This window comes from Canis lupus, chromosome 24 (assembly GCF_011100685.1).
Source record: "Canis lupus familiaris isolate Mischka breed German Shepherd chromosome 24, alternate assembly UU_Cfam_GSD_1.0, whole genome shotgun sequence".
Classification (NCBI taxonomy): domain Eukaryota; kingdom Metazoa; phylum Chordata; class Mammalia; order Carnivora; family Canidae; genus Canis; species Canis lupus.
In genome coordinates this window covers 6,926,231-6,950,268 of record NC_049245.1, presented here as the reverse complement: position 1 = coordinate 6,950,268, position 24,038 = coordinate 6,926,231, and the positions used below count along the sequence as shown (strand labels likewise).

Sequence of the window (24,038 nt, the reverse complement as noted above, 5' to 3'; positions counted from 1 at the left end):
TCACCGCTGTAGACAAAAGCAAGTCTTTCTGTAGCAATTTTTGAAGTCCTCATTTCTTCTCATGTTAAACTATGATATGTAATTAGTATAATAATAGTTTTCTCCCTTATTGGGATAACTGCATCTTTAAACATATTTTTCAGGTTGGAGAGCTCAGTTGCACAGGCATATCCTCGAAGCCTGAATGCAAACATGTTTTGTTACCCCGTTCATTTGTGGCTTCAAATGTTACTCCAATGGCATCTTCTGAGACACAAATGCTAAATTATACATTATAGATCTTTCCAAACACATTAGATAAATTTTTAAACAGACCAGTAGGGATGATCATGTTATAAACTTAAAATAAAATGAGCTACAGGATAGATTCTATGACTTCATTTAATATTGATAGCAGCTCAATTTAAATTTTGAAAAAGCAAATACCTTTAATAAATTTGGTGTGAACGATTATATATTTTGATACAACTATTGTACAGGCATGTGTACATATATAAATCTATAGGTAGAATTATATATATTTCCATATATACCACATATATATTTTTTCTACTCACATTTTTCACTTTAGTAAAACAAAGCAGTTTACTGTACATAGATGTGCAATGCTACATTAAGTCCTGAGTAATTTAAGGGATCATTAATCAACTACTATAAATTCTAGTCTTTCAGCCAAAGATCCAGTAGATTCTGTAACAAAAATGTGAAAAAAAGTAACATTTAAAAATAGGCTTTCAGCTATGCGCTTGTTTTGTGCTTAGCAGAATAAGCTCAAGAATGCACCGTGGCCATTTACATTTGGGGAAATCTCCTCAAATATTCAAGATTAAACAAATATCCTATTTGTATGGATTTACAGAAGCTTTATGTGATGTCACCTACATCCAATTTGTCAAGCATGGAAGATTCCAGTCATGATTGGACCAAAATTCCCTTTTGCAGAATATGAAATTCTGTGTAAACATCAGTGGTTAGGTATTGTACAAAAGTTCCGACTCAAATGAGGGGAAAAAGAAAAAAAGAATACAATGAAATAATTTAAAATGCTTCTCTTGGGATGTTGCCAGCCATGTGGAAGGAATATAAAAAATAAGACATATTTTGGTGGAAGAGGAAACCAGATGACAGTCATTTAAGGGATGTCTGAAGAGCCGCCCACTTACTTCAGGGAGGTCCTGGGCTGGCTGGGCTCAGAGGGCCCAAGACAATCCAGCCACACCCCTTTTACCCCATGGGCAGACTCCTTTGTGAGAAGAAGGAAGCAGTGTGGAGAGAAGGCCACATTTGATGGCAATGGGACAGCAAAGCTGCCTGTCGGGGTCACGTCAGCAAAGCGAAACATGCCCGTCCTGGCTTCAGGCACTCAGTAGGCCCCGGTGAGGCAGCCTGAGCCAGCTGTTGCGCATCTGGCCGCAGCAGGAGGAGGCTGCCCTGCACCGGGCCAGCCACTCCGACGAGAAGGCACTGCATTGGTGGTTTGGGTGGTTTGTCCATCACCCCCAGCTCTACCCCGTCCCGTGGCTGCTGTAGTCAAAGACTCCCTTCTTGAAGAATGGTGAGAACTCGCAAATGGTGTGTTTGGAAAGAGTGAGCCCCACTTTGTCGATGTGCAGGGGGGATGTCGCAGATTGGAGCATCACGCTGAAAAAATCCCTGAGGTATTTCTGAGGAAGAGACAAGAGACAGAGCATGGTGAGATGTTGGGTGGGATCAAGGAGAGGAGAATGAGGTATTTCTGAGGAAGATACAGAGCACAATGATATATTGTTGGGTGAGATCAAGGAGAGAAGAAACTGCAGACACAACTTGCTGCCCACTTTAAAAGAGCTGTTGCTGTCATTACAAACAGTCTATGGAACTCTGTGAGGCCTTGGCTGTCACCGCACCAAGCCACTGCATCCATGATGCAGGTGACTTCTCTGCACAGAGAAGTGGACTCATGGCCACATGGCCTCGGGTCCCCCTGCAGAGGATGCCCAGAGAAATAACAACGTGGTGCCTGGGGTCGGAGTGGGGAGGGGTCTGCTTTCCAGCAAGAGCGGCACTAGTTAAGATTCTGTTTTTTAACAAGTCATTTCCTCCCAACTTACTTATTAAATAGAAAGCTGATTAAAAGGAGGCAAAAAAAAAAAAAAAAAAAAGGCTAGGCAAGGCATCTGTACAATGCTAAATGTGCTGCTGATGCGCATTTTTAAATGGTTACCGTCACTGTCTGCTTTGGATCCTTCTTATAAACTAAAGGAAGAGAAACACGAGGACAAGAGGGTCAGTTCCAAAAAACTAATATTTACAAATCATTCTGCAAAACCTATAATCCTCAATGAAAAGAAATTCTTACTAAGATTAATTGCTCTGAATCCTTGGCACTGCCCCTCCCCCTGCCACACGTGTTTGTCACAGCATTCGCTGCCTTTTCTGGCACCAGCAAGCAAAGCATGTCTGGGACAAGGATCTCAGATGCCGGGATGGAATCAGGCGGGCTGCTGGCAGGATGTATTAAAGGAAAAGAGGACACACAAAAATAGTTAATATTTTTCAGGTCAGGCAAATGTTATTTATAACAGAATGGGACGGAATACAGGGGGTAGGGGTGGAGGTGGAACGGGAGGGAGGAAGCCTAAATCTTTATTTCTGACTCAGCTTGTTTCAGATTGTTATAAACAATCCTATCACAAACGTTGAAATTAAATGTAATAATTATGGACTTTGAGTAACAAAGAAATTTGTCTGAGGCCTCAGAAGCAGTGGTTCCCAGTCAGGGGTGATTTGTACCCTTGAAGACATACAACAGTGTCTGGAGACATTTCTGATTGACTGTCCCTCTGGGCTGGGGGGTATATCCAGGTGCATCCTACGATGCACGCATTATCACAATCCTAATGTCATCGTGCCATGACTGAGACACCTTGGCCCAGGGAGTGGAATTCAGCTTCCTCTATGAACTGCCAGCCTGAAATCTACTTCTGAAGGATGGCACTCTGCTGGAGGAAAATTCATCAGTTACTTTCTTAAATGTAATAATGAAGATTATCAATAATTAACGTTTGTATAGTAATTTGTAGTTTCTAAAAATCTTCTAATTTCTTTTTTTTTTAATTTTTTTTTTATTTTTATTTATTTATGATAGTCACAGAGAGAGAGAGAGAGGCAGAGACACAGGCAGAGGGAGAAGCAGGCTCCATGCACCGGGAGCCTGATGTGGGATTCGATCCCGGGTCTCCAGGATCGCGCCCTGGGCCAAAGGCAGGCGCCAAACCACCGCGCCACCCAGGGATCCCTCTTCTAATTTCTTATTGCTGCACAGTCACTGCACATTCCTCAGACAATCTGATGAGTCCTGACACATGCATACGCCCAGGAAGCCATCCCCAAAGCAGTAGAACAAAACGCTCATACCATGCCCCCAAATTTCTGAACTCACCTAATTTTATGTTATCATCGTACTTGGCCTGGAATTACCTGTTTTTATTACTGTCAAACTCATTTTCGGGTAAGGATCCTGTTGCAGAAATGAGCAAGGCTACTAATCAGAAGAGGGGATTTAAAAACAAGTGTTTTTAACTCAGACTCTTTTTTTGTTCAATATACCTAAGATACTGGTCTCACAGTAATCTCTCAGGAAAGGAGCTTGAAAGAGCAATCAGGTGGAGGCAAGAAGGTGCCAAAACCAATTGCTGAAAAATGAAGATCTTACACCAGGACTTATTTTTATCAATGGCAAAAGGGAACCGTACTTCAACTTTGCTGGGGGAAGGGAAGCTGAGAACTGCAACTTTAGAGGGACCCGCAGTCCAGTCAATATGGATACGAGTGCACATCTGAGCCCACACCCAGCCAGCCAGCCAATGCTTGCAAATGCGATAAATGTAAGTGAGCAAATGGACTGTTGTTGACAGGTCAAGAGTGAAGTGTTTGGGACAAGGATGATAAGGAACTTGTGCACTGGAGCATGGGGCTGCAACTCTTCCGCCATGAACAGAGCCAGGCGGCTGAGCAGGCATCACATCCATAGCTTCCATGCAGCCCCTACTCCCCTCTCCCACAGGCCACACCAATGTGCAGACTAATGCTCACAACCAACTTGCAGACTAATGCTCACAACCAACTTGCCTTCAAGATGAATTCTGCCAGAATGTGAAGAATTCACATCTGGGAACTGGTATCCTACCAACATTTGTCATAATTAGTTCACAAGGTGGGGTGGGGGGCTTTAAAGGGCCAGTAGAGACCAAAGAGTGTAAAGAAAAGTGAAAGTTAAAAACATAAATAGAAGAAAAAGTATCTGACATACCTTCCCCGCCAGGACACCACTATCAAGAGAACAGTAAACTAGGTGTAAGTAGGGCCTTTTTCTTTAAACAAACTCACTAGCATGTCTCCATGGAACTTGAGGTAGAAGGATCTCATTCAATGAATTATAAACATTACAGGAGAGTTTTTACATTATAAACCAAACCTCTGCTTAGCAGGACTGGGCAGCCTGGGTTCCCTTTACTTAGACTGCTTCCTTGGCCAAAGAAATGCTTTGATCAGAAGGTATTCTTTGCAGTGAGCTCGAGGTGCTCTGAAGTGTCTGAGTGAGTCACGGTAGCCCTGGTGGTGTGTCCAGAGCCACATGCCTGCAGCGGGCTGGCCAAATTCCTTCTGGTGAATGACAAAACCAAAGGACTACGTATAGGGCTGGGGACAGAAGACAACTAAACTTCCAGAAGGTTCTTGAGGTCACAGGCAGCAGCTCATTTTTCTTTGTAACCCCCACCATGCCTGACACACCACTGAGCTTGGGAAAAGTGCGTGGAAGGAACCCTGATGATTGATTCTGAGGCGTTAATTTTTAAAAATTCAGGTGTACACAGAGAAAACAGCACACATGCACAGCCAAATGAAACTTCAAAAAGCGGACACCCCTGTGTGATCAGCACCTAGGTAACAACAAGACAGCACTGCTAGTGCTCCCATACTCTCTCACGATCCTTTCCCCAAGAATAAGGCTATCCTATCTTTTCCTGACTTTTCCTACTGTCGCTTAATTTTGCCAGTTTTTGAACCTTGTGTTAATGGAATCACAGAGGACACTCTCTTTTGTGTCTGGCCCTCCTATGCTTCACATGGTGTACATGACATTCACACACCCTTTTAGGTATAGTTGCAGTTTGTTCATTCTCACTGCTGTAGAGTATTCCTCATGTGAACATGCCTATTGCCTGCTTTGCACAGACAGGCACACAGGATGACTGGTTTGGTTCTTCCGTTTGAGCTCTTCTTCAGAGATGCAATGTGCCCCTACACAATGGTGTCTGGTGAATCAGGTTTATTGCTCTCTCTCCAGTAAAGAAATTCTCCCTTAGGGATTTTAGGCTCAGGCCAAGATCAGCCAATGAACTGGAATTCTATTATTATGTCTGTTTAATATACATTATAATTATACATAATATTTGTATTTAAATACACACATATTTACATTAGTCGTTTATGTTGCTTGGGCTCACAGTGTTTTCTACAGCATCTGTGGCTGAATGGAAAAAATTACAGTTCTTCCTGTCAAAGCTATCCCCCTTTTTATCGTCTAACTCTTCCTGGTATGTGAAAAATAAGTCAAGGAGCCAAGCTGCATCCCCAGGGTATTTCACTTTATAAAAAAATACTACCAAAAAAAAAAAAAGTATTACAAAAAATTGAAGAACATAAGCAGTTTAAGTGGCTTATCAGGGTCAGAAGGACAAAATAGGAAAAGGATTTGTGAAATCCAATATCCAATTTCTGTTTCTTTCACGTGGTATTTCTCCAAAAGGAAGGAAGGAAGGAAGGAAGGAAGGAAGGAAGGAAGGAAGGAAGGAAGAAAGAAAGAAAGAAAGAAAGAAAGAAAGAAAGAAAGAAAGAAAGAAAGAAAGAAAGAAAGAAAGAAAAAAAACAGGCATATTTAAATCTTTGTAGCTATTAGGAACCACAGAAGGCCAGCAACCTTTGCCCACCCTGGAGGTGAGTATCTCATCCAAGTCTGCTTCATTAAACACTTGTCAGGGCCACTGTGAACAGGGCGTTGCACCCACTACCATTGTGCACATTTCAGGCCTGCCGTGCCCAGGGTAGCTGGAGGATGAAAGTCAGTTTAAACCAAATCCTTTACCAATAAGATTGCAACCCTGCAGTACAGAGCAAGGGGGGGGCGGTGCAGGTACTGGGAGAGGGTCTGGGTATGAGTGATGGCGGGAAGGGCAGGGGCCACACGGAGATGGAGGGGCTTGCTGAGGAAAAGGGAAATGATGGAGGGTATGGATGGAGGCAGAACAGAAGACACAGGGGAGAGAAGGAAACAGCACAGCAATATTGGCGACCAAACTCTGGGAGCTATCAGTTTGGCAAGACAAAAAAGATTTAAGAATGATAAGAAACAGATGAGACATTTATCTAGGTTATTTACTTTTTGCTACTTGGACCAACACTAAATTATGAAATGTTTTCTTATTGATACTTTCAGGAAATCCAGTTTAGATGGCTGATCTTAAAGGCATAGTTCAGGACTGAAGCAGAGAATCTTGATTCCGTAATACGCCTTTCTTTCACAGTGTGCAGGAGTATCTTCCTGTTTTTTAAAGTCAGTCTATGCAGGGGTTGTGGGGGGTGGGGTAGAAGTAACCAGGACAGACAGGCCCCCTGGGTCTATTCCAATCAGTGTTAAATAGGCATGTGCTTTAACTCCCATCCCCAAACAAGACAAAATCCTACAGGGGACCAGGAGCTTTTTAAGAGAAGGTCAAAAGAGCACAGAAGGACATACAGCCTGTCCCAGAGATCCACGCCGGGCTCCTGACCTCTTCTTTCCAAAGCGGTCCTCTTCTTCAACTCATCCCTGCCAAGACCCTGAGGACTGTCTCCCACGTGCACACAACAGGCTGACTAGCCACCATCTGGTTACTTTTACAAGGGGGCTATTTATCAAGGGCCTGCAGTGTTCCAGCCACAGTGAGAACTTCTCACGGTATATCTCATTTAACTATCACAACTTTATGAAGTAGGGACCATAATTATCCCATCTTCTAGATGAAGAAACTGAGGACCAGGAGGCTGAAGTAATGCCCTGAAGGTCACAGAGCATAGAAGTGGGAGTGGCAGCACACACATCCATATCTGCCAGCCCCAGGGACTGGGTATCAATCAGCAGCCTGCTGTCCAGTCTACCATTCCCCTATTTTCCTTTTGGCCACCCCCCACCTCCTGAGCACTGCCATCTTTCGCCAGGTAAAGCCATCTACACTGCGCCAGATATGTTTGTTGCCTTTCCCAGACCTAAGGCTGCTCTCACAGAGACTGGGAGGCTCTGGGTTCTCTCGGGTTAAGTTCTATGCAAACACAAGAATGGGGAAAAAGATCTCTTGTGGTGAGGCTTATACTCTACACAGAGTCCAATGTAGCTGTGCCCACGCTTCCGTATCTTCCTTACAGAGCCTTGTGGGCACTGGCCATTTTGTAACTGCCCTGCTTCCTTTTTCCTTCCCAAATAGCACTCAGATTCCCTTCTGAAAAAGTATCTTTTCCCCTTCTTTGGGAAGACATAGGACAGAGGACTGGTGAATTGTTCCTGTTCATATTCTGGGATGGACACCCCATGGCCAAAAAGCTTAATGAAGATACCACTTGGCATCTGCTGGAACCAAGCTCTTCCAGATTGCACAGCCACTAGTACAGGGTGTTTTCAAGAGTGTAAGAAATTCAGGGAACTCTCAGAGGCCCAGCTGCGGGAGAGCCTTTGGTCTCGCCACTCCCAAGCCCAGGAGTGGAGGAATCCATGTTTTGACAATGGCCACAGTGATTTTGTATTGTTTGCAAACAAATTAATGAACAATAAGCCCTGTCGTGCTGGCAGGTGGCAGGCACCAGTCTGAGTCTGAGGAAACCTTCCACCTATCCCACATACAAGCTCCTCAGGGTGCTAGTTTGAAGTCAGATCAAGATCTGTACAGGGCACCCAGCTCTTAGGAAAAGGTCAATCCTAGGAGGCTTTAGTGAGTAACATTTCAGATGGGTCAGCACATCCTAGTGGTACATCCCCAGCCAAGCACTAACCTGGAAGGTTCCTGCCCCAAACCCTGATATACACACAGGGCAATCTCAAAATTCCAACACCATTTCAAAACAACATTATTAATCTTTTGAACCAAAACACAGGCTAAAATGGTCTATTGGCTGTGTTAATGAGTTCTGAAAGGTGAAACACACTCCCTACAGCAATACAGAACAATTCAGCAAGAATTTAGTCAATTATTTTAGAGCTTTAGCCTGGCACCTCAATCAATACACCACATTAGGAAGAAAAAACTGAAAATATAATGTGCTGCTACATGCTATTTTCATTTCATTTTTTTAAAGATTTTATTTATGTATTCATGAGAGACAGAGAGAGGCAGAGACATAGGCAGAAGGAGAAGTCCCATGTGGGGAACCCGATGTGGGACTCGATCCTGGGATTCTGCGATCATGCCCTGAGCCGAAGGCAAACGCTCAACCACTGAGCCACCCAGGCGTCCCTTTTATTTCATTCTTGATGAAGGTCATTATATTAACATGATTCATGTGTGACCTACAATACAATTTCTGTCTCCACTCTGGCTGAAAGTACTTCAATTACTATGACAACCTAGCTAAAAGCTGGCCTTAAGAGCCTCTGCTGGGTTATTCTTTTCAACTCAGGAGCTTCTGGATGAAATGCTAATCTAGTCATAGAGACCATGCACTCTCTGGTCCATCCATGCAAAGATCAGCAGCAAGTTAAATAAGGTGGTACTTCCCATCTTGCAGCCATTTCCTTTCAGGTCTGGAATCTAGAAAGGAGGGAAGATGGAGTGGCATCCACGCTCGGCAAACAGTATGAACAGGGGAGCCAGGCCAGCAGGTAAAGGGCTTTGTGTGAGGAACAGCAGGACCTGAAGGAAAACATGGAGGGCCCTCCACCTGGATTTGAGTCTGCAGGCACGCTGTACAAAGCACTTCCCAGTTCATGAGCTCAAGAGAGCATGAAGATATACTGAGGAGGAGGAGGACCAGGTATGCATATCCTGTTTACAGGGGAGGAAAACTGAGATCCTAAGAGGCAGTGACTTAGCCAACATCAACAGTCCATAGAGGCTGACAAACAAGTGGCTCTTCAAATTCAGAAGAAAGTCAGATGGCCTAATATAATTCACAACGTACAATCCCTTAAGCATGAAATGTAAGGAGTCAATGTCAATGCAGCCCTTTATGGAGCCCATGCTCACAGAATTTGCCACTGTGTGTGTGTGTGTGTGTGTGTGTGTAGAGAACATGTGGGAGGGACACCTGGGTGGCTCAGTGGTTTAGCGCCTGCCTATGGCCCAGGGCGTGATCCTGGAGTCCTAGAATCGAGTCCCACGTCAGGCTTCCTGCATGGAGCCTGCTTCTCCCTCTGCCTGTGTCTGCCTCTCTCTCTCTCTCTCTCTCTCTGTCTCTCATGAATAAATAAATAAAATCTTAAAAAAAAAAAAGAGAGAGAGAGAGACAACATGTGGGAATGAGAGTAGGGCCTCAGAAGCACTGGAAAAGACCTTATTATTTTTGGTTCCCTTCCTTCTGTTTTAATTACCAACGGGATAAAGTCAGGACTATTTTATGTTATTAAAAAGCTTGCTAATAAGGTTCATGACTGTAACGGCAAACTGCTGCTTCCTTCGTGGCCACGTACCACCCAGCTGTGTCACTCTCATGATTTCTCATTTCACAAAATTTTAACATAAATTCATAATTTAATTTAAAGTTATTGAAATCATTAAAACGTGCTTTAAAAATATAGTAGGGCCTTATCCACGTTTCCACTGTAACATATTAACAGGGAAGACAGTTTGCTGGAATTCCTCATTTCCAGAAGTCATTAGCCATGGTGGCAGCTTAAAGATAACGATCAGTCTAATAAGACTTAGAGGTTTCATTTACCTTGCAGCAGTTGGAAAATTCATCCTTGACTGACGGGTTCTGAAGACAGATCAAGCCAGGATGGAGACACGCTAGGATATTTCCAGACCCGAGAGAGGTCTGGTTACCAATGACTATGGGTCATGAATCAAACCAGTGGGGTCAATATTCACTCACTCAAGTCTTCCCAGTTTCAAACTCTCATAAATTCTAGTTGTGTCAACTAGAACTCTCTCTGGCTATTTAGGAATTCTAAAATTTGTCTCCACTGGATCAAAAATGCTGGCTTCCTTTCCTGACATGCCCCTAAATGTCCTCCACATTCTGATGAAATTAGGACAGTTTAAGTAACTCATCCATCCACCACAGTTACCACATACCTGCTCTACTTGGAGCTGTGTGCCAGGCACTGGGTATCTAATGTTGAATATACAGACACAAAACCTGTGCTGCCCTGTACCATGTCTTCATTGTTTGGAATCGTTCATCTAAATCCTTCTTGTCTTCTAAGGACTGGATGAGGTTTGTTCTTTGTTGGCTCTTCTCTCTCGAGACTTCATTCATGCGCCCAACAGATATTTACTGAGAGCTTTCTACGTGCCAGTACTGCTGAGGATTCAGTAGTGAAAAAGATCATTTCCTGTCCTGAGTAAAGCATAGATATTCCAAGGAGTTGGATAGGTAAACCACTGATTAATATATGGCTACATATTCTAAACAGGAATAAGATGCTTTTGGAACACACAGAAAAAGGCATCCAGCCTAGTTCTGGGAACTGGTGACATTTAGGCCAAGAGCTGAGGGATGAGTAAGAATCAGACAGGGGAAAATACTGGTGGAAGATACCTGAAGGAAGCCTATTCCAGTGGGGAGAGCATGTGCAAAGCCTCAGAGCGAGGATGCACAGCTTGGGGGTCCTACCAAGAGTTCAGCATGACTGGACTGCATGCACACTCTTAGCAGAGGGATATGCTTCTTGAATGCACTGCTTGCCATCTTGGTCTCTCTACTGGTCTTCACACTGGAGGTCCTGTACTGTGCTCTGGCAGTGTCTCTTCTCTCAGATCCATGGATCCTTTCAGGCATTCTGGGTAGAGCCTGTGCTTGCTTATTTTCACCAAGAGAACACAGCAGAGGTAAAGCTGACAGTGAAGAAGTCACCTTGCAGCCTCTGGTGCCCTAGTGGGCCCAGTCCTTGGTGGCACCATGATCAGAATGCGGTCATATAAGGGGCCTGACCTGATACCTGACACTTGGAAAAGATGAACCACTCAGCGGAGCCCTGCCCAAATTCTAGAACCACAGCATCATAAGCAATAAAATGGTGGTTGCTTTAAGGAAGTTCAGTTTTGGAGTAGATTATTACATGGTGATAGATAACCAAAATACATGTGTGTGGGAAGAAGGTAAGAGAGGAGGGTGTCAATGAGATTAGTCAAAGCAGAATAGAAAAGTCTCTGGTTTTTATTTATAACTTATGACTAGCCATAAATCACAGTCCCATCTACTACATGTTAACCTCTCCCAACCTCTTTAGTATTTCTAATGAATAATTCTGTCTTAGCAGGTACTTCTTTTCTATTCATCCCAGGTTTTAAAGTAAATACTTGAAATAAGTAGTCATCATTTGAAATATGACATTTATTTCTTGATTTTATAAAGAATTTTGAGAGCTCCCAGTTAAAATTCATCAGGGTGAAAATGTTAGTCTGTGATTACAGAATCGGAACTATTCATTACAGCTATTCAGAGAATCTTCTTTATGAGCTTAATGACATAAGCATATTGTATTGAATTATTATGGTACTGCATCAATTGGGCTCATAAATTTAATATACTCAGTCTGGTTCACATATTCTAATAAAATCCAGTGAGCTTTAAAACTTTTATAAGGAATATGCATTTAAAGTCATGTGATATTCAATTTTTACAAGTCGGCATTCCTGCGTGGGGTACTAAGCATAGCTTCAGTGACTGTGATCACCTGGCCTGGTAGACCAGCAAGCTGAAGGGGAGATTTCCACCCCCATAAGCAAACAGGCCACAAAGAAAGCCCCAAATCTGCTCAGACTGAGAAGCTGGTTGAGCTCTTCTCCAAAACCTAAGTCGATACCAGGCCCACCTTTTAGGCTCATGGAGGCAAGAAAGTAACGAAATTCAGGCTGCATCTTGAGCCACAAGCAATGGCATGTCTGCTATAAGGAAGCAGGCCAACCACTTCCAGAAGGTCTGAAAGGCCCTACTCTCAACCTCATTTGGTTGAAGCAAAATATGGGAGGATACGCTCTGTTGGAGAAGTGCAGGTTCCAGGGCTCACCCTGGTTCTTTGACTTTTGCTTAGTGGATCTGGGCTAAGAGACTGGTAACAGCTCCACAAAGAGGCACAGCAACTCAACGGTCTCCACATCTGGGCGGGGAAAGTAGAAAAGCAGCCTGGAGGCTCACCTGGCCGTGCAGACCACATGATTGCTGGATTCCAACCCTCCCATCATGAGCCACCTGCTGGGACACCCAGTCATGCAGGAGCCACCACACTGGGCACAGGGATGTTACAGCACTGGGGTTCGGATTAAGTCCCTGAACTCCTCTGCACCTCAGTTTCTTCTCCTGACAATATCATTGTTTTAGATCAGAAGATGAAATGAGCTGTGTTTGTGAGGTGCGTGGGGCAGGGTCCAATTCACAGCATGCATTTATTAAGTAGGTGACATTATTATCTACATGGCTTTGTCCTCATGGAGTTAATCTGCAAATATATTTTTTCTTCTCTTTTAGATGTTTAGAGACACATGGGCTTAAAATGTGGAAGTATTTAATGCTTTAATGTTTTCTCCTTCAAAGGAAAGTGGAAGACAGCAAGTCTGGAATGGCTTTCTTCCAAAGTCACCTCATATCATATACTCAGATACTGGCAGACCCTTCATTTTAAAAATGCTTTAAAGTAAGGAGGAATTAATGGGTTTCTCAAAATGGGGAATTGTAATCATAAATTTAAAAATCTAGGCTAAAAGAAAAAATCTAGGCTACACCAGGTAAATTAACGATGCCCACAAAACTCATTTTAAGAAACATTTTGGATTCTGAGATTCTGGAAAAATACCATCTGGGGCAAAAAATAACTATTCTATGTTTCTCAGCTCATGATTCTTTCTTGCAGGAACCTTCAAAGAGGTTCCTGACATTCTGAGACAGAATGACTGCTCCAAATGACCAATTTTAACTGGCAGACTTTCAAATGAGAATCTTGCTATGTGGTAACCCTCTTGGCTATAATGTACTTAAACTCAAAGAATCCGGTCCCCAAAAGCTTATCAAGAAGTAATGCACACTGACTTTGGTGTCCCAAAGTCTCCCTCTTAGTAGAAGCCATGCACTTGGAGGCATTGTGATGCTTTAGGAACCCTTAATGATATCTTGCTCCTTCCTACCATCTGTGCCTGGGGTTGAGCACAACCATCCTCCCCTTTAATGTCTGACCTGAGGTCACTTATATATTGATGGTAACTTTTCTCAGCCTGGCCTGGGACCAGGCCATCACTGAATACCAATGAGTCCCTGAATTCCAGGGCGAGAGGGTCAGCTCTTAAGACCAGGAGGGAAGAACCACTGCCCCTTTTGTGTTCTGTGGACTAGTGGGATCCTGATGATCCCTGTCGGACTATTTGCCTTGCAGATTATCCTCCTGCCCTGAGAGTTATTCCTCAGTGTCCACACATTGCCCTACATCCCAGGAGGGAGACATGGTCATGCCCCAGGTGTGATGAGGCCGGTGGCCCTGAGTGGTATGCCTGTAACCCCCCCCCCCCCCCAAGAGAGGATTAGCTGCGGATTTGGATTATCCACACCAATGATACCCTTCACTGGGGACAATGATGGAAGCTTGACTACATCAAGGAAGATGGAGGCAGGGAGAAAAGCCAGACCAAAACTTCTCTAATAATACATTTCTGATTCTAAAAAAGGATGGGATAACTGTAGATTTTTAAAAATTCCTTCACCAAACAGATATCACCCACACAATTAAACATCTAAGTTAAAAAAGAAATTTATATATATAGATACACACACACATCCCTCCTGCACAGCACTTTGCTCATAAAAGACACTCACCATTAGGTGCTTGATACAATGAATATTAGGTAACTGTAATAAATCATGATGAACAATGAGAAGCCTGGGTTTTCTCTCTTTAGGATCTTCCCTTGCAGCAAAATTTCACAGATTTACAGTATTTTCTCTCTTCTGAACAAAGGAAGTTTACTAAATTACTGTGGAGAGGAAGTTTATCAAATCTTAATTTATGCTTCAAAGCCAAACTTTAGGAATTCTTCAAACTGTCTTGGCTCCTCTTCAAATCTGAGGAGTCGCTGCAGAAGAGAAGTTGGGAATGTTGCCGGGTTCAGCGATTAAACAGGGCTTCCTTGGATACTTGTGACTGGCTTTGTTAACCACCAAATGAACCTGAACCCATGTAAGCACCAGTCTTTCAGTCGTCAAAACTTTTATCACTGAGATTGTTCTCAGCTGAGAGGCTCTGAAAGCAATGTGGTGTAAGTTAAAGATTAGGACTGGCAAAATGTGGACAGAAGATCTCACAGATCAAAGGGAAACTGCTCCAGCTGGGGGACGGTGGAGAGAGCTATGGGGCCATTTAATCTATGAAATAATGGACTAATTTGGGCTAATTTGACATGCAGTTTCTCCCACAAAGAAACTGCCTTTCAAAGCAAGAAATGTCAGTTTGTGTTGGACTGAGCTATGACTTGGATATGCCCATATTCTTTCAGAATAAGAAATTGTAAATAAATGTGGTTTTGGCAACTGCACGATAAGCAGCATAAATAGAAAAGATAAGGTGAATCAGCAGCATCCAGTACCAAGAAGCATAGATATCCCAGCCTATTGAGATAGTTTGAGCAGACGGTCTTCACTGCTTGTAGCACTTATCCACAGAGCTCTGAAATAAAAGCCCCACAATCCACTGGAGCTTTGTTTTCAATCGGCTAAAAAAATCCACTGAGAAAAAGGGTGATGGCTTCATTGACTGCCATTTTCAACTTTGATTAATAAGGGTTTTCCTGATTTCAGTATCAGTTTCTCAATTTTACTTATAATAATATGAAGCAGGTGATCTCAATTAGAAAACAAAGCCAAAGTCGTCTTTTTTTTTTTTTTTTGGTTGCCTGGAATGAATTATATGTAAATGTAACAGCAGGACAGTGAATTCCTGGGAACAGAAATAAGTCTATCTAAAAGTGGATGTGAGCTTTACATGGTCAAACAATGAAGACAAAAAGGTGTATAAAATTGGAACAAACCCATTTCTTTCTCCCAAATATGGTTTCAAAGGCTGCAACTTATGCTATGATTCATTACTATGAAATGTAAGTGACACAGAAAAAAAAGGGGGGGATTGTCAAAGGCAAAATCATAACTACCTAAATTCTAAAATAAAGATGAGGGTTTTTTTTTTTCTTAAAGATTTATTTATTTATTCATGATAGACAGAGAGAGAGAGAGAGGCAGAGACACAGGCAGAGGGAGAAACAGGCTCCATGCCGGGAGCCCAACGCGGGACTCGATTCCGGGACTCCAGGTTCGCGCCCTGAGCCAAAGGCAGGTGCCAAACCGTTGAGCCACCCAGGGATCCCAAGATGCAGTTTTCAAAAGCAACGAAAAGACAGTAGAGAGGATCACTGGCAAAGGCTACATGAGCACATTTAGGAAAAGCACAATTCATGGGGCACCTGGGTGGCTCAGGTGGTTAAGCATCCGACTCTTGATTTAGCTCAGGTCATGATCTCAGGGTGTTGGGATCAAGCCCCGAACTGGGTTCTGCACTGTGTGCAGAGCCTGCTTAAGATTTTCCCTCTGCCCCTCCCCCATCTCCCTCTATCTCTCTATCAAAAAAAGGGCACAATTTACTTGGAAAACAAATCTAAATAAATGGACGAAAGGAAACTGAAGCATCTTTGAGAAAGTCTAATTCAAATTTATGAGAGAAAGGATGATTCCCAAATGTTGATATAAACAGTAAGCAGAGGGCTAGGAGAGATTGAACAGAGAAAACTTTTTTTTTTTTAAAGATTTTTATTTATTTGAGAGGAGAGAGCGCGCATGCATGCACAGTAGGGGAGAGGGGCAGGGGGAGAAGCAGACTCCCTGCTGAGCCAGGAGCCTCAATGCAGAACTCAATCCCAGGATCCTGTGCTGAGAGCAGACGCTCAACTGACAGAGCCACCTCGGTGCCTGAAAGTGGTTCTTAAAATACACAGATGCACAAGAAGAATCTGCATGTCTTTTGGTCTTTTGGAATAAAGGGAATGTGTGAAGAGGAACTGTACAGATGTCAATGGAAATAAACATAAGTGAATAGTTCAGGAAGAGGCTACACCTTCAGGTTTCTAACAGGACCAGAAGATGCAAAAGTAACAAGCACAATGTTAAACAAGGGAAGGAAGAACGACATGGATCACATTGCACAGTGCCTCTCAAACACTTTGTGGAGCAGGACCAACTGAAGGGAGCAGAAGAGAAGAGAGAGATAAAAAGAAATGGAAAACAGACACAGGAAAATTCAAGGAGGATCCAACCAGAGGGTTCAACAGAGACAAATGGGATTCTAGAAACAAACAATAGGATACAAAACTTTATAGAGGGAAATCATCATGAAAACTGCCTAGAAATGATGGACGTGAGAGAGAATTGCACGTGGAGTATCCTGCAGAACTGAGGTGCTGCTCACCAATGTGGAACCATGAAAACTCAGAACCCTGGGGACAGAGGAACCCTACAAGCATTTGGTAGGGGTGACGGACGTACTATGTCACATACAAAGGACTAAGAATAGGGGTGCCTGGATGGCTCCATTGGTTAAGAGTCTGCCTTTGACTCAAGTCATGATTGTAGGGCCCTGGGATCAAGCCCTGCATTGGGCTCCGTGCTCAGCAGAGAGTCTGCTTCTCCCTCTCCCTCTCCCTCTGTTCTTCTCCTTCCACCTCTCCCCACTTTGCTCTCTGTTCTCTCTCTCTCAAATAAATAAATACAATATTTAGGACAAAAAACCCCACAATGGATCAAGAATCAAATTGGCTTTGAACTGCTTCACAGCAGCACTGGGGTAGAAGACAATGAAGCAATCCCCTTGAAATTCTGAAAGAAGATGGTTTCCAACTAATATATATATATTAGTTTCCAACTAATATATAGATATATATCCAGCCAGTGTGTGTGTGAAGGACATATTCAGAGATATCTCTTGAAATTTACTTCTTACATATGGTCTCAGGAAGCTACTACAGATGTGCTCCATCAAAATCAGGCAGTAAATCGAGAAAGGAAAACATGGGCACAGGAAGCAGGGGAAACAATTCAAGAGATAGCAAAAGACAACGGAGATGGAAGGTTAGAGTACCTGTGGCTCAATTTGACTAGAAGAAACAAGAAGTTTCCAGAAGAGAGGCCTTCAAGGAGACCGTGTTCATGAAATATTCGATGGTTTCAATGTTTCCAGGAGATGCATACAACTGACCAAGCATTTGAAGTTGAACTAGTGATGGATATATAATAACCTGAGCAAAGACTCAAGTTGTTCGTGTACAATCCTGACACACTGCTGGGCAGGGGTGGTTGTGTCTCCACATGTTTTAGGATGGTGGCAGGGTGGATGTGTGTGTTAGGGGATATTAATAGCACCTCACATTGAAGCAAAAATCAGAAAAAAGCAATACATGAATGCAATTTTAGTCTGTAGGAAAATACTGAAAAGTATTGTGAGAATTGCTGCTGGGGAAAGGGGAATGGAGGGTATGCCTGGAAGGCAGAGGGCTGCTTTCCAGAAAAGCCTAGTAGAACTATCTGAGCACATCCATAATTGACACTGATTTAAAAAGAAGTTTTAAAATCTCTCACTGGAAAAATGGTCAGAGGGGATATATGCCCAACCAGAAGAGCAATTACCTCTAGGCTACACCTCCGTTTGATATCCTATTAAAGCAGAGATGGAGGGAGATTCTTTTCAGATGATCTTGGTCTCAGAGGCAAAGGGGCAGGAAAGCAAGAGTGGGAAAAGGAGGTAGCTAGTACAGGGCCATCGATACTCAGGTTACTATCCAGGGCAGCACTCTGTCCCACTGGGGACACTTTGAGAAACATGCAGAAGGTGCTTCTGAGTCATCTGCAAGGATGGGAGGCAGGCACATTTATCCATACTTTTGTCTCTCACTGTTTGGGAGGTACCTGTAGGCCTCACACCTCCGTCCAACCTCTGGGCTGCGGCCTGAGGGAGGAAGGGGAGAGAGTGCTGGGGCGCTGCGGCACACAGTGGGGTTGTTCTCCACAGCTGTGGCCAGAATTCTGGAAGAGTCAAGGGGACACGGAACAGCACAAGGCACATGTCAGCTATGGGATGGGACTAGGGTTGATGGTGATGAAGAGGGTGCCCTTGGCTCAGTGGTGCCTGGTAACCACTCTGGGGAGCCAGAGTACGGGGGTGGGAGTTTGGGGGGGTAGCCTTTGCCTTTGGCTCCAGCTGCTTTCTTACCTCCCCAGTGTTCTTACTTATATAGTGTTTAGCATTTTTAGTTTTCTGACAAGGACATTTTGATTTGCAGCAATCTTACTCATTACTTTCCTAAGGATGAACAAGCATTTTTAATGGATTTAAAATGCAAGTCTTATTGCAATCTCAGGCTATGAGACAGAGGTGACTGTAGCTTACGCAGGGGCCCAAGAGAGTTCATGGTCAAAATGATTCCAGAGCATTCAGAAGACAAAGAGCTACCCATTAGCTCCCAGCTTGCCCCACATCTTAGCTAATATCGGCTGGGCTGGACTGTGGCATCTCTGCAGGAGCGAGCCAGAATGGCTGCCATCATGAAGGGAACAGGGCTATGCTGCAGTCATTTCCAGGAACTCCTGTGTTTTCTGTTTTCACAAGAATGGATTTTTATTTTATTCTATTACAGTGCTTCTATATATCTATACACAATATTGAGTTATATCTATAATTGACATCTCTCTATATATCTATATCTCATTTCTATATTATACCTATACCTATATTTATAACTATATCTGCATAATATAATCTATAATTAAATCTACGTAACTATGTCTTATATCTGGTTTACTTTCTTATTTTATAATAATACCTTATTGTATGAGAAATTTCCTGCTCCAATGAATCCTAACAAGATCGTGACTGCATTTAAAACAATACAGAGGGCGCTAAATGACAATGTGGTCACCTGGCAGTGCCAGGAAGGATTAAGAACCTCATGGTGGGCCCACTCTTTTATTTACATGGAGGAGGATGTATACAGTGGGGCAAGAGAAAAACAGCCTCTGGCAGAAGGGAGCAAGTGTAACTCAACAGACGGGGGGCGGGGGGATACTAGCAGAAATTAACAATATAAACATGTCACTACTATATACACAATTCAAAATGGTCACTAATTCCAAAACAACTTTTAAAAATACATTTTATTTATTTGAGAGAGGGAGAGTGAAAGAGAGAACACGAACATGAGTGGGGGACAGGAGAGGGGAAAGGGAGAAGCAGGTTCCAGGTTGAGCAAGGAGCCCGATGCGGGGCTCAATCCCAGGACCCTGAGATCTTAACATAGTTAGGATCATCTTAACATTAACCTAACATGATCCCAGGATCATAACCTGAGCTTCGCAAAGGCATATGCTTAACAACTGAGCTGCCCAGGAACCACCCCTCAAACAATTTTAATAACATGGGCATTATCAGAAGGTGATCAATGTTTTCTCGACCATCAACATCTCCTCTCAGGTATGGCTAATCTTTTCCCTACTTTTAGCCGTATTTCTAGCTGAAGCCTCCCCCTGGGGCCTGGAGCTAATTAAGTGTTCCAGCTTAAAAGACCTTTCCTTCTCCCCCATGTTGTGCCACAGCATGATTGTGAGCTGTAAGGGGTGGCAGATGAGAAAATATGAAAATGGTATTTAATTAGGCAGAGTAAACAATAAGGTCAATAGCAACTTGAAGCTGACATCTATCTCCGAACAAGCAGGCAAGCTACCTCCAGGTATGGGCGACAGAGAAGGGAGCTTATGCTGCAGGCTCCTGGGGTCCATTCCACTTGTAGTATCTACCTCTGTTTCAGAGGCAATGAGACATTTGATAAAAGAAAACAAATAGCGATACCTCACTGTATCTAGGAAGAGAGTAGGAAAAACCCTCCAGCTGTTTAGCACTGCAATGTTCAGGCTTCATTTCATTTTGCTTTTAAAAGTAACCAGGGAAATGAAAAATGTTCTATAGTGAACTCCACGAGCAGGGTGTGCACGGCTTGTAAGCCTGACATCTTGAGTTGTGCTGCATCACTTTCATCTGATGCTATCAACAAACAGGACAGAGTTGGAGAATCTCTTAGGTATTTGTCAAGCCCCAAACACTTTGTAAATGAGCAAGGGCGGGTGGAGAGATGACAGATGTTACTGATTTACTGCTAGGATGGATGGCACATGAAGCGGGATTATAGTTGGGGTTAATATTAGAATATCAAAAGCCCCACAAATGGAAAAATGACCAGTGCAGCTGTATCTGGGGTGATCAGAACAGTTTCTGTCACAGTTAATCTTATGCATCAACTAGACTGGGTCATGGGGTGCCCAGATATTTAGTCAAACATTGTGGTTTGTCCGTGAGAGTGTTTTGGGGGTGAGAGTAACACTGGAGTCAACAGGCTAAGTGAAGCAGACACTGTCCTCCCTAATGTGAGTAGCATCAGTCAATCAGTGGAAGGCCTGCACAGAACCAAAATAATGGACCCTCCCATAAGTTCAAGGAACTCTGGCCTGACCACACTGAGCTGAGACATTGGTCTTTTCTTGCCAGTGGCGGTGAATGGAAAGATCAGCACTTTGTGGGTTTCAAGAGTGCTGGATTTCTGAATGGAATTTATACTATCAGTTCTCAGGGTGCTCAGGCCTTTGGGCTCAGACTGGACCACACCATTGGCTCTCCCCAATTTCCACCTTGCTAACTGCAGATGTGGGGATTCCTCAGCCTCTATTATTGTGTGAGCCACTCCTTATAAGAAATCTCTTTATACACACACACACACACACATACACCCCAATGGCTCTGTTTCTCTGGAGAACCCCAACTACTCCTGTTTCCAAACTCCAAATTAATGAAGTAGTAAAAAACCAAAACACTATTTTGATACCATGAATTACATGCAGAAATGTAAAGTTCACAAATTAATTAATTATTTTAAAGATTTTATTTATCTGATGGAGAGAGCAAGCAAGCACAAGCAGGGGGAATGGCAGAGGGGAGAGGGAGAAGGTGGCTTCCCACTGAGGAGGGAGGGAGCCTGACATGGGACTCAATGCCAGGACCCTGGGATCATGACCTGAGCTGAAGGCAGATGCTTAACCAACTGAGCAACCCAGGTGCCCCCCCAAATATATTTAATACCAGATTTCACTGTGAAGATTGAGGTCCAGGTCTTGGGCCTCAATGTTGTGTTGATACACAACATTCATTACCACCCCCAACTTGCATTCAATGGAGTAACAAGCCATGATGATTCCACCTCCTGTGTATCTATCCATCCACTTTTCTCCACAAGTGCCATCACCTTGTCCCTCAGGCCACAGTCTTAACTTACTGGAAGACAGCAACAGCCTGGTCATTACCCTTCCTCCTTCCTATTTCCCCTGCTCCTACTCACTCATCCCTCCACTCCTCCACTTAAAACACTCCACTGGCTCCTCACTGTCCACTAGATCAGGTCCAAAGTCATGGAGATGGCTTTGGGATCTGGTTTTTCCTTCCCTGTCTACCCCTACCATTCTCACCTTTTGTAGGTTCCACCTTCATTCAGCTCAATCAAAATATATTGGAACAAAGTCAGAAAATCTGTATTTTTTCAAGATAATTTCAAAGGTTAGTCATCCAGGTTTTGGAACCACTGCTTTGAAAATCATGTCCTTTGGGAACTGCAAAGGTAGCTTGTGACTATCCCTGTCATTGTAACAGTGGCCTGTAATTACTTGTTGAGTTGTCCTTGTTCTGACAGAATTAAGAGTTCTTTGAAGACAGGAACCATAGACTGACACATGCAGGACAACTGAGGCATGGGAAGTAGTCCTGAGCATGGGCAATGACTGTCATTGTCAGTGTACTGCTTTCATAAAAACTAAAGATTTTAAGTGACCACCAGACATGCTTCCTATGAGATGAGATGGGAAGGACAATACTATCTATATAGTGTTTTTGCCAACTTAAAAACAAAAAAAATCAAACCTAAACTAGATCAAGCCTCTCGATCTAACTACTGATTTTCAGAATATGCAGGATTAGAGGAGCTTGTTCAATGACACCATGAGAATGCCATTAGCAAAACCCAAAATGTACTAATTCAATGGATAAATGGTACGGTTTCATTGATAACAGATGGTGAGATAAAAAAGAGAGAAGGAGGGCAGCCCGGGTGGCTCAGCGGTTTAGCGCCACCTTCAGCCCAGGGCATGATCCTGGAGACCCGAGATCGAGTCCTGCATCAGGCTCCTTGCATGGAACCTGCTTCTCCCTCTGCCTGTGTCTCTGCCTCTCTCTCTCATGAATAAATAAAATCTTTAAGAAAAAAAAAGAGGGAAGGAAAAGCTTTATATTATTAAACACTTTAGAGGCACATCAACCAATGCCATGTGTGGATATAGTATGAGTTTTGATTTATCTATTGGGAAAAAAACCCTCAAGAGAAAACTGGTATGGCCTGAACATTGGTTATTTATTTTTAAGAGACTGGCTAATTTTTAGAGGGGTGTGTGTGTGTGTGTGTGTGCATGCGTGTGATAATGATTATATTTTAAAAAACAGTGTCAAAGTGAAAAGATATTCAACACTACTCATCCTTAGGGATATACAAATCAAAACCATGATAAGATACCACCTCACACACACACACACACAAAAGATACCACCTCACATCTGTCAGAATGGCTAAAATTAACAACACAAGAAACAACAGGTGTCGAGGATGTAGAAAAACAGGAACTCTCTTGTACTATTTGTGGGAATGCAAACTAGTACAGTCTCTCTGGAAAACAGTATGGAGGTTCCTCAAAAAGTTAAAAATAGAACTATCCTACGATCCAGTAATTGCACTACTAGGTACTTACCCAAAGGGTATAAAAATACTGATTCAAAGGGGTACATGGAACCCAATGTTTATAGCAGCATTATCAACAATAGTCAAACTATGGGAAGAGCCCAGATATCCACCGACAGATGAATGGGTAAAGATGATGTGTGTGGGGGTGTGTGTGAGTACACACACATATATACATATGTCGATATATATATATATATATATACGCACACACACACGTGTATATATATGTATGTATGTATATATATGAATATTACTCAGCCATCAAAAAGAATGAAATCTTGCCATTTGCAATCATGTGGAAAGAGTGAGAAAGTATTATGCTAAGTAAGTCTGTCACAGAAAGACAATTACCATATGATTTCACTCATGTAGAATTTAGGAAGAAAAATGGACAAACACACGGGAAGGGAGAAAAAAAGAGAGGGAAGCAAACCATATGAAACTCTTAATGACAAAGAACAAACAGAATTAATGGAGGGATGTGGGTGGGGGATGGGCATTAAGGTGGACACTTGTTATGACGAATGCTGGGTGTTTTATGTAAGTGATGAATCACTAAGTTTTCCTGAAATCCAATATTATGCTATATGTTAACTAACTAGAATTTAAATAAAAATTTGAGGAAAAAAATAAAAAACACTGTGTCTTGCTTTTTAAGAGGTACATTCCTAAAATACTTATGGATAAAACATATAATGTGTGGTATTTGATTTAAATTAAGAGTGTATGTGTGCAATGCCATGCCTAGGGGTACAAATGAAACAAAACTGGACACACGCTAATGAAGTGCTGAAGCTGGGTGATATGGGAGAGCACAGTGAGGTTCATCACATTATGCTTTTTGGTTTTGTAAATATTGTCATGAGAAATAAAGTAAAAAAGGAGGTAGAATAGGTCACTGATTTCTAAATCATGGTATTTCAGTTTCTTTAATGTGTCAATGTTTGTCAAGTTGGA

The 24,038-nt window shown here is 42.8% G+C and overlaps 1 protein-coding gene across 13 annotated transcripts in view; it reads right to left on the bottom strand.

Moving 5' to 3' along the window:
• Positions 1-24,038, bottom strand: part of KIF16B (kinesin family member 16B) — a 314,926-nt gene that overhangs the window by 13,239 nt on the left and 277,649 nt on the right. For 3 of the 13 annotated variants that reach the window (XM_038571566.1, XM_038571563.1, XM_038571564.1), the window contains one exon: positions 364-1,664. The exons of 8 other annotated variants lie outside the window; for them this stretch is intronic. In XM_038571566.1, the coding sequence (XP_038427494.1) occupies positions 1,506-1,664 (159 nt within the window). In that variant the 3' untranslated portion in view covers positions 364-1,505. Of the gene's footprint in view, positions 1-363; positions 1,665-24,038 lie in introns of those variants that run through there. 2 more of the 13 variants (XM_038571565.1, XM_038571567.1) reach the window with 1 other exon arrangement.